An 11126-nucleotide genomic window follows, 5' to 3' on the forward strand; every position below is an offset into this window, starting at 1 on the left:
CTTGTCTAGTTTGACACTCTTCCTGGACCTCAACTTTATTTTCACAGTGAAAGGAGTGGGCTGAGTCACCACCCTTTCACCCACCTAATAAACTATGGGAGACAAAACAGACCATAATTCATGAAACTTTCTTGAAGGGGATATACATGTACTTAGCAGATTGGAAAATGGGAGACAAATCATCAAGATTTTGTTCTTCTGTGAGAAGGACCACAAGCAATTTGTTTCACTAATACATAATCAAAGCTTTTTCTTATGATTTCCCATGTTTTCTCCCAACTCTATAACAATATATAACAGTTGTCCCCCACTTCATTGTGAAACCGGGATTCAAAACATCGGACTCAGCTTTTAAATTTTAATTCATGCTATTCATTTTAATTTTGAGGGCTTTTTCGGTAATTTCGGGAGTTAATTGTTTATAAAATTATAATCTACAATTTGTTTAATCAGTAATGGTTTTTTTTATGTTATATATTAATTTATTATCATTATTATTAGAGATTATTTATTGTGTTTTATTTGTCATCTATAATATATCTTACCTAATTTATTAAATTGATTTGATTTTTCTACCATGGTTGCTTTTCGTACTATAAATGGGAAATTAGGGTTTATAATTTAAGTTAATATATACTTCAAGCTTTTGTGCTCTTTGTATATTTAAAATTTAATCTTTTATTTTATTTTAAAATTTAGTCATTTTACTTTTCAAAATTCAAGTCTAATTGTTGAAATTATTCTCTTAAATTTACTGATGTGGCATTTTAAAATAAAATAAAATAAAACCAATGAATCTCAAGTTAACAAAATAATTTTAATAGTGTTAACAATTGAATTTACATTTTAACTCATAATTTACGTGCTTTTCATATGATATTTGCTTTAGTTATCTTCTCATATTAACTTTGTATCACATCTTGATTCATCCCATATTTTATTCATAATAATTCGATTTTACAGATCTATGGACACCACCAATGGGGAGTCGCCCTTGTCAACAACAAATGTTCTCGAAACTTTGTTCAATTCAGTTTCAACTTCCACAACATATGTCCCATGAAAGCCTCTGAATTCGAATTGTCCTTGAATATCGATACGTCCGTGTGAATGAGACAACCATTCATGTTTAAGAGCGAGAAATCTCTTCCCAGCTTCATTGATTTCACCTTCTGCATCAACCAGATGGGCATTGTCCCGGCTCATGAACAATTCCCAAAATCCCCACAGCATTACACCCTCCACAGCAGGATGTGCAAAAGCTTCTCTAATCATAACTTCCAAATCCTCCCCTCGAATGTGTTCATTGAGGGAAGACACATCAAGCTCTGTAAACCAGATAGGAAGACCAAGAACGCCTAACTTATCCAGAGCACTACACACTATTGGTCCTACTGGATTATCTATATGTCCTTGAATCCCAATCCCTCCAACAGGTGCACCTTGCAGCTGCAAATCAATAATTTGTTCAATATACTTTTCAGGATATGATCTGGTGTCCCTTCCATCTTCAACATGATAATCATTCACAAATAGGGTGGCAGATGGATCAAGCTGATTTGCAGTCTTAAACATGTATGTTCGGATATCTTTGCCCAACCGGTCTTTATAAAATGACCCATGCAACATCTCGTTGTTCACGTCATAGTGCCTGAACTTTCCCTTGTAACGTGTGAGAAGGCCTGTTAGACGATTTTGAACAGCTTTCATCAAGTCAATTTTGTTCAATGCTTGAATCCATTGCTGGACACTGGACTGAACTTCCCAGAAAATACAATGACCTCGGGTTTCTATTTTGTTGTTTTGACATAAAGCCAACATATCATCAGCATCTTTGTAGTTGAAATTTCCTCTTTGTGGTTCCGTCCAATACCATTTCAATTCATTTTCGAACACCGCCCAGTTGAAGTTTTTCACAAAGAAATCAACAAAATCTTCGTTCTCTATATTTGTTCTATTGATGCAAGACCCTATAGGGAAACTATTTTGTGTTTGCATGACTGTAACAGAGGTTCCAAACAAACTGCTTGATTCAGATCCTGAGAATTGAAGGATAACATCACGCTTTCGAGTCTGTACATAAGCCAAATGAAACCCCTTACAAGTTAAAAGTGAGCTAGGACTACAAATACACAAGAGGCTTGGTAAAAAAGGTCCCAACGTTGGAAGTTATAATGTCAGCGTACTTTTGATAAAGAAAATACTACTGAAATTGCAACTGGATATTACCTTGTCAGTTTGCCTTGCCAAATGCTTAAACCGGGCCACACGGTCAACAGGGAAAATCTGAAGTCCAGCAACCATGAAATCAACACCTGCAGCTGGACCCTGGACATAAACCATAACCTTGGATGGTTGCTTCTCAATTCTAAAGGAACCACCGATTTCATGCCATCTACCATCTTTAATCTCAGCTTGTCCACCATTTACCCACTGGTTGTCCACACCAAGTGCAACATTCACATTTTGAGGACCACTTGCTCCAGAACCAATTCGAACCCAAGCAGATACTTGGTATGTCAAGAAAAGTTTCAGCTTATCAGTGATCATCTGAGCTGGGCCCATCCAAGTTTGCGTGCGATTTTTCACCAGGATATAGCGGCCGCTTAAAGGTTCATGGACACCAAGGGAATCTCTAGCCATTGGAGGAAGTATCTTTGGTGAGCCTGATGCAGCATTCAAATTGCAGTTACCAAGAGGAAACCATCCATTGGTTCCATCACTTAGTTGGCTATTTGTAATTATATTAACTCCATAATCAGGATTCTACAAGAAAATAAGAACACATCAGGAAACCATCACTTGGGTTATTTTTAACTGCATCAACTTCAATCTGTAGATCCTACTGTCAAAAAGTGCATGCTTATATCAATTAGGGGTTTTTTGTGGGAAAGCATGCAGCAAATGTAAGCATCCGATATCTTCTCTAAAGTATAAGAAAAACAACAACAGATTCCAAAGCAAAATCATTCAACTCACCTCAATAATCGGTGGTGGTAAAGGAGGGATTTTCTCGGCATGCTTTACGCTTAAGGCATTGACAAGGATGTCCGTGCCTGGAGGTGGGCCTTCTAAATAGATGATTACTCTTGAAGGGGAACCATTTAGAAGGAACTTTCCCTGCAATTGCACCCAATCCTTATCGGTCGCCTGCACTCTATTATATTAAAAGAAAGGATCAAGACCCCAACACCAAAGGAACATATGGGATCTTCATAAACCAAATAAATCTAGGGCAGAACGTGTAAATGCCCGGAGATTTTGAGTGAAAAAAACACTAGAACTATGCACAATAAAACAAATAAAAGAACTTACAATAAAACAAATAAAAGAACTTACTTGCCAATTCCGATGTACTGTTCGCCACGATCTGGTGTGTGGATCCATAATGTAGCTTGTACAGTAGCAGTTGTGACATTGTTACCAAATATCCGTACAACAGCTGTTACATTATATGCTAGCTTTCGCTGCACTCTTCCAGTGATCTCCTGCTGGATTCCATTCCAGTTCTGAGTGCGCTCTGATGCAGATGCAAAAACTTTCCCAGTTTCTGGTACAATCTTCCCATCTGCCATAGAATCATGCAAAACAACCTGGCAGCCTCTTCCAGACCAGTTACTGAGACCATCTTCAAATTGAGGGTTTATGATGACCTCGTCTCCAACAGCACTGCATCCTATGCTTGTACTCTTCTGAAACAAAGAGGATGGCAAAGGGATCAAAAAATCACTGTAAGACTACGAAACAGGCTTCTTTCCTTTTGCTTTTTCCCTTGGCCAGAAGGGAGTGGAGTTAACAAATGAAAATTTAAATAACTCAGTACTTTTTTTTGGGGGGGCGGTGATTGAGGCTTCCTTATATTAAACCCTTAGTTACCAAATTTAACAGTTTAGCACTTTACTGACAGTTCACGCAGGCAGTCGGCTACTCAGAGACCATTTCAGCATTATGAAAATGAACATTTTACAATACTCAGTTATGGAAAAGAAAAAGGATAAACTTCTCTAAGTCAGAGATGGAAAAGAAAAAGGATAAACTTCTCTAAGGCAATGTTACCTCTGACTTGCTTGAACTAGGACACCTAATAACCACTGAATCAATAAGCAGCTCAACACCCGGAGGAGGCCCTTCCAAATAAAATATAACCTGATTAGGCACTGTTGGTAATGAGAATGTACCTTCCACCATTTCCCATTTTCCCTTTGACACAGATGTTCTGCAATGACAAACGCTTGTTAAGTTTATATACAAAGAAATGTAATGCAATAAAAATAAACACCATTACTTTCCAATGAACATATAGCTCGCTCCTGAACCATGGTTTAATAGCTTCAAGGTTGCCATGACATCTGTAGACCCTGAAAGGGGCCCCGATACTCCAACACAAGCAGAAACTGAGTATGTAGAACCTGGTGAAATTTTTCTTGTGATATCTTGCTCCAGACCCTGCCAGTGTTCTGTGCGATTTTTGATAACTGCATAATTACCACCTGACTTTGGTGACAATCCAACCTGGTTACCAGAATTGGCTGATACTATAAAGCCATTGCAGCAATTGGGATGCCAAGAGTACAGTCCCTTGTAGAAGTCATGGTTTACTATGATATTATCAGTTGGATTCCCACTTGTACAGTTCCCCATCAAAAACCACCAATTACACGTCCCACTATCACACATACAAAAACAGTTCCCACGAACCACCCTGCAACATGAAAGTGGAGGGCAGCGAAAACGTGGGGTAAGCAGTTCCAACAAAAGAAGCAGCCACGAAATTTCCTATCGGTTTAAGCTTAAAAACAGCAATCGTCAAGAAAGATGAAAGTTACTCAAGCATGACAACGAAATTTAAGTTTACTAATACAGAGAAATAGCCAAAATTAAGGAGAATAAAACGAAACTAGCTACCCATCAAGCAAAAAGGAAAAAACCCAATGCGGCAAAATGGAAACGAAATCGCAATAAAGAAAAAACTTTATGAGGTTTAAGGAAATAAAGCAAAAGAAATAACTACAGTACCTGAGGAGGATGCTTTATGCTATCGACTCGTGAAGCAGCAAATGGAGAGCCTCATCATTTATAAGGCGCCTGCCAACCTTCACTCGGAGTGCTTTGAAAGTTGAGTCTAAGAAAAGCGCGGGACCTAATTAACCCAACCAACCATTCAAATCTCTTTAAGCTCAAAAAACCCAAAAAAGAAAAAAAAAAGCTTTTACAGTCTGACCCACTTCGGTTTAATCAAAACAAGACGACCTCTTACCTTCCAATCACAATAAAACCTTTCTGTCCTGTTTTCTTCTTATTTTCTTTGTTTAAGAAATGATTGGGATTGAGTAGGCCATTGCTTTTTCTTGCAGATTAGGATAACCCTCCCAATATGCATTTCAATGCTTGAATTGGAATAGAAGGTTTTAAGAGTGGGGAATCTGTTCATTGATTTTAATGTTTTATTCTTAGAGCTTGTTCTACGAATCTTTGATTTCAAGGCAGTCTTTGATGCTTACAAAGTTAGGTAGGATAGGGTTTTAACTTGCTTTTATAGCTTTAAGAATCTTAAATTTCCTTCATTATTCATAGGATTTTAGTTTTCGAAATTATTACATAACTGAATGAACTTTGGAATGGCGTGTTCCTGGGAACAAAGTATCATCTTATGATATACCTGTTTGACCGTTATTGCCGTTTAAACCAAGTTAGGATCATAACTGAAACAACCTACCCGCCATGCTAAATGATGGCAGCCTCTGTGAACAACTCTGAGGTTTCAAACCAGACAGCAGGATTTAGCTGTTTACTTAAAAAATTTCCAAACAATTCCAACACATACAGAGGTATTACAGGGTCAAGATTCCCATGTCACTTTTGAACAATGATCCGATACTTTAAGACCATGAATTGGCTAATGAATGTTTGGTTGCTGGGATTCTGACTCCTGAGTCCTGACCGATAAGGGGGACGAACGGGTTGAAACTATAGGTCAATGTTAATTGCCAAAGGCGACTCTCCCTTGTCAACAACAAATGTTCTGTTGATTTTCATGGTAGGGGAATTAATTTCTATGTTGTATGTTCCATAAAAGCCTCGGAATCTAAATTCACCTTGCACATCAATATAACCACGAGCACGAGACAACCATTCTTTCTTAAGAGCAAGATACCTCTTACCAGCAGCATTGATCTTGCCTTCTGCATTCACCAGATGTGCGTTTTCCCTGGACATGTACAGCTCCCAAAATCCCCATAGAATTATGCCTTCCACTGCAGGATGAGCAAATGCTTCACGCAGCATTACTTCCAAGTCATCAGCTCTAATGAACTCATTGGCAGATGACACATCGAGTTCCGTAAACCAGATTGGAAGACCAAGAGTACCCACCTTATCCAAGGCAGAACTAACAATCGGTCCCACTGGACTGTCAATGTGTCCTTGAAGTCCAATGCCCCCTACGGGAGCACCTTGCCGTTGCAAATCAAGAATTTGGCGTATGTATTCCTCTGGTGACGATCTAACATCAGATCCATCCTCGATGTGATAATCATTAACAAAAAGAGTGGCGGAGGGGTCCAGTTGGTGAGATGTTCTGAACATTGTTGCTTGGATATCTTTACCTAACCGATCTTTATAGAAAGATCCATGCAACATTTCATTATCTACATCATAGTGCCTGAATTTTCCTTTGTAACGAGTAACAAGGTCTGTTAGACGGTTTTGAACGGCTGTAGTTAAATCACTCTTATTAAGCCCTTGGACCCATGGTTGTATAGCATATTCCACCTCCCAGAAGATGCAGTGACCTCGAACTTCCAAGTTGTTGTTCTTACAGAAGTCCAAGAGCTCATCAGCATCCTTATAGTTGAAGTTACCTTGTTGTGGTTCCGTCCAGGACCACTTTAATTCATTTCCAAACACAACCCAGTTAAAATTTTTTTCCAAGAACCGAACCAAGTCTTCATTATCGATGCTGCTTCTTGTTATGCATGAGCCAAAAGGGAAAGAGTTTTGTATTTGCTCAACTTTCACAAAGGCGCCACTGACATTGTCGGCCTTTGAGCTTGAGAACTTTAGTATGAGGTCCCGCTTACGTATCTGCAATGCAAAAAAAAAAAAAAAAGAGATTTTGATATTAGAACCTTGAACAGTTGGTAACGACAAGCAAAACAGTATTTGCAGAATTAGTTTTTTTATTGTAGCTTGTCATTAGATACGGCATGCAAAATAATTAACAATGTAACATTTGCAAGTAACTAGTCTGAAAATAAATTACATTACAACACATCTTTGATCCCACTATCAATTTCTAAACCATTGATGAAGAAGAGTAAACAGTAAAAAAGAACTGAAGCATAAGCATAAAGAAAACTTCTTTTACATAGTGTCCGCCATACTGGCCAGATTCATTAAGGATGGTGAGCTAAGAAAATTTTATTGACATCTCACAACCAGTTGAGACTCCAAAAATTTGTTGTCTCAAAAAAGAAAAAAAAATCAAATTTATTCAGCTTAGCAGAAAACAATTGAAACTTATGGAATATTCTAAAACTCTAGAGTTTAGAAACTTTTACCCACTTTTGATAATAATCATGAAGGTGAGCTTGGAATTACCTTATCAGTTTGTTTTTTCAGAAGTTTAAACCTCGCCCTTCGATCAACAGGGAAAATGTAGAGTCCAGCAACCATTAAGTCAACACCAGCAGCAGGACCTTGTATGTAAACCATAACATTAGATGGTTGTTTGTCAATTCTAAACGAACCCCCAACCTCATGCCAACTTTCATTGTTAAACTCAACCTGGCCTCCATTGACCCAATTCCCATCGATACTAAGTGCAACATTGACAATCTGGGGACTAGTAGATCCAGGACCAATTTTAACCCAAGCAGACACTTGATATGTCAAGTACAGTTTCAGTTTGCCACTGATCATCTGTGCAGGACCCATCCAAGTGTCAGCACGATTCGTTACAAGTATGTATCGTCCACTTAGACGCTCCTGCATTCCGAGGGAGTTCCTTGCCATTGAAGGGAGTTCAATTGGTGAACCAAACTCCATGTTTAAAGAGCAATTTCCAAGAGGAAACCATCCATTAATGCCATCATCAAGATTGCTGTTCTCAATTATATTCACTCCAAAAGCTTCATTCTACGAAAAACCAGACAGAAGAACCTTACTAGAATTAAACCCAGATTTCACGCTTAAAAACGGTGTAAATCAAATTACAAATATCACCATATTTTCTATAAATCTCGTGTGTGTCAGCAGTCTCATTTATTTATACATGTAAGATTATCAAAAGATTTCAGAGGCCCCAGTCGCTTGTTTACCAACCTTCATGAATGGTCGAAGTGGAGGAGGAGCCTTCTCAGCATGCTTGACCACCAATCTATTAATAAGAATATCAGTTCCAGGAGGAGGACCTTCTAGAAATATAATTACTTTTAAAGGGGAACCATTAAGGAGGAATTTCCCCTGCAACTGCACCCAGCCTTTGTCAGTTGCCTGTGAACTTTGGAACAAAGTCATTTTGCATTAGAAATTTGAGGAACAGTAAAGATAACTCTCACCATACAAGTAAAGCCTGTAATACCACATAATAAAATTCCATATACCTCAAAGGATGAAGTTAAATAGAAAAACATATGATGTTAAAGTGCCCGACCTTTCCTTAACTAGTCATCTCATAAAGATTCAAACTCTGCACATTTTACTTAATGATGTAGTAAAATATTTTAAATGAACTTAGGCTGTTGATATTTTTCATTTTGGAAGTAAATTACCCAGACTTGCTGAGCATGTTAACCTTTCACTACCGTGAAGGTATGCAATACAAAAGCCTACTAAGTAATGAAAGGTAACAATAGCTACAAGGTTTTCTCCAAAATCAATCAAGGGTCTAATTTTCAAGCATAGTAAATAATAGCAGCCATAAATGGTTATAATAGCCGATTAAATAACGCTGTACATTTTGTCCACAGAAGATGCATGAGACACTGCAAGTACATACTAAAGTGCACTATAGACAAGAGGGGAAAAAAATACTTACATAGCTATTTTAATGTACTGCTCATTAATATCCTGGCTTTGAACCCATAATGTGGCCTGTATATTAGCATCAGCAACATTGCCACCATATATCCGAACTATCGCGGTAACTTCATAAGCAAGCTTTGGCCGCACTCGACCTGTGATCTCCTGCTCAATTCCATTCCAGCTCCGCGTACGATTTGTAGCAGAAGCAAAGAACTTCCCATATAGTGGAAGGATTTTTCCATCTTCCATTGATTCGTGAAGAAGAATATTGCAGCCCTTGCCAGACCAATTACTAAGCTCATTCTCAAACGTAGGATTTAGTATGATGTTATTGCTTCCATTGGCAATATGTCCTTTTCTTGTACTCTTTGTGCATGCAGAGGAAACTATCTATCAGAAGAAATCAATATCCCACAAACATATGCAAGAAGTATGCCATAAATTCCTCACTTCTTCAGTTTAAATAGCATTATATACAGTATCTGAAGAATTTACTGTATGGACTATGGAGTAATCGACATGGTTTCGTACTTCAACGAAGGAAATGCTTAAGGATTTTATGACTTTGTGGGGTTGCTCAAAACAGACCTAACGATTTTCTTACGTAGCCATTAGTAAAGTTTCAAATATATATTTAAAAACTTGCAGCCATTCGTAAGAATTACTTGCACAATGATCCCTACATTATCAGTCGAGTAATGAACATTAAGATAAAAGAAAATGTGGGTAATACCTGGTCGAAGACGTGAAATGATGGGTTTGTCTCCAATGCCGGTAAATTTGGCAGAAAAACAGATTCTACAGGGAAAACCCAATATAAAACAAAAAGGAAAAGATGGGAAACAAGGGAGAAAAAGAAGATCTCCATGAAAGGTTGTGAAATGGAGTTGAGTGTGGAAAGGTTCCATTTGGCATGAAAGAAAAAGAGAGAGGAGAAACATCTAGAGTTGAATTAGTTATTAAAGAATGTTGAAGCTGAGTCAGGAACGAAGCAATGAGTTATGGAAGATAAAGTTTAATAAACATTGGTGGAGTTTTTAAAATCAAAGAAAGAAATGATCCAAAACATGAAGTTGAATGGCAAAGCATTTGATTTCAGCTTTACAACTCTGTTTCCACTGTTACAAGAGCGCGCAGCTCGTAGTGACCGGCAAGTGACGACTTGTCGTTTTCCTTGGCCGTTAGGAAAGGGAATATAAGCCAATAAGGCCTATCCATCAATTGATGAGCCCATAAGGCTTTGCAATTACAATGGATCGATGAATTTAATATTTATAATTTGAATTTGGATTAATCCCATCAAACGTCCCCAAACTATTACATAAATTTTAAATAGATCCCAAACTTCAAAACATTGTAATGAAGTCCTTAGAGTATCAATTAATTCCTTTTGTAAGTCTACCTGTCAATGTAGGCAGGAATGTAATTCGGATTTGACACTGAGCATATTTAAAATGTATGTATACCTATCACATAAATATGTTAAATTTAACGTGTTAAAAAATATAATGTCAATAAAATTAACTGTTTTTTCTTCAGAATTTTCTATCTAAGTTATCCATGCAGTAGATAAATATATATTTGCAAATTGATTCACATATATTTAAATACATCTGCATTACATTTGAGCTAACACTTAACGAGTAAGTTAAAATACATGATTAATATGTCACTAAATTTTAGATACATAATTTTGAAGTTTAGAAATAATTTAAAATATGAGTAATAGCTATAATATATATAGGAATGATTTTGGGAAAAAACTTTTAAACTAACCAAATTAATTTTTATTATTTACCATATTACTAAATTGTTTTAAATAAAATCATAATAATTATTTTTTATTTTATCATAAAATTAAACAAAATAGCAATAATTTTTGAAATAAAATCAGGGATTTTATATTAAAACGAACCCTGACCAGTTCGTTTGTACAAAAGATAATTAATACTATTTAATTAATCCAAATATTACAGTTCTTAAAGGACTCTTTTTCACATTTAATTAATAATATTTAATTAGTAAATTGAGTTTTATTAGTGATAAATTATGTATGTATTATTTTAAATCAATTACAATTATATATATGGAATAAAGCTGAA

General features: G+C 36.7%; 2 protein-coding genes across 3 annotated transcripts; both read right to left on the reverse strand.

Moving 5' to 3' along the window:
- Positions 1-920: 920 nt before the first annotated feature.
- On the reverse strand, positions 921-5399 carry LOC105770176 (endo-1,4-beta-xylanase 1). Of its 2 annotated transcripts, none has more exons than XM_012591256.2 (8): positions 5258-5399; positions 5017-5140; positions 4286-4702; positions 4057-4216; positions 3340-3689; positions 2980-3157; positions 2230-2766; positions 921-2073 (listed from the first exon to the last, which is right to left on the reverse strand). In XM_012591256.2, exons 3-8 carry the CDS (start codon positions 4675-4677, stop codon positions 958-960), a joined length of 2733 nt encoding a protein of 910 aa, XP_012446710.1. In that variant the 5' UTR covers positions 4678-4702; positions 5017-5140; positions 5258-5399; the 3' UTR covers positions 921-957. The 2 variants fall into 2 exon arrangements, with proteins under 2 accessions (XP_012446710.1, XP_012446709.1); XM_012591255.2 differs by having other exon boundaries at positions 3340-3692.
- Positions 5400-5759: 360 nt separating this feature from the next.
- LOC105770177 (endo-1,4-beta-xylanase 1) lies at positions 5760-10088 on the reverse strand. Its single transcript, XM_012591257.2, has 5 exons — positions 9758-10088; positions 9038-9390; positions 8323-8500; positions 7600-8136; positions 5760-7083 (listed from the first exon to the last, which is right to left on the reverse strand). The coding sequence occupies exons 1-5, from the start codon at positions 9890-9892 to the stop codon at positions 5968-5970; spliced, it is 2319 nt and encodes a 772-aa protein (XP_012446711.1). The 5' UTR covers positions 9893-10088; the 3' UTR covers positions 5760-5967.
- Between the last annotated feature and the right edge of the window lie 1038 nt (positions 10089-11126).

This window comes from Gossypium raimondii, chromosome 5 (genome assembly GCF_025698545.1).
Source record: "Gossypium raimondii isolate GPD5lz chromosome 5, ASM2569854v1, whole genome shotgun sequence".
Taxonomy (NCBI): domain Eukaryota; kingdom Viridiplantae; phylum Streptophyta; class Magnoliopsida; order Malvales; family Malvaceae; genus Gossypium; species Gossypium raimondii.

Excerpts from the sequence above, each read along its gene's own strand:
- LOC105770177 (XM_012591257.2), bottom strand. The coding sequence starts at position 9,892 with ATGGAGATCTTCTTTTTCTCCCTTGTTTCCCATCTTTTCCTTTTTGTT. Across the intron at positions 8,137-8,322 it reads CACTTCGACCATTCATGAAG|AATGAAGCTTTTGGAGTGAA; the intron begins GTTGGTAAACAA and ends GGTTTTTCGTAG. Across the intron at positions 7,084-7,599 it reads TGAAAAAACAAACTGATAAG|ATACGTAAGCGGGACCTCAT; the intron begins GTAATTCCAAGC and ends TTTGCATTGCAG.
- LOC105770176 (XM_012591255.2), bottom strand. The coding sequence starts at position 4,677 with ATGTGTGATAGTGGGACGTGTAATTGGTGGTTTTTGATGGGGAACTGT. Across the intron at positions 3,693-4,056 it reads CTAGTTCAAGCAAGTCAGAG|AAGAGTACAAGCATAGGATG; the intron begins GTAACATTGCCT and ends TCTTTGTTTCAG. Across the intron at positions 2,074-2,229 it reads TGGCAAGGCAAACTGACAAG|ACTCGAAAGCGTGATGTTAT; the intron begins GTAATATCCAGT and ends GCTTATGTACAG.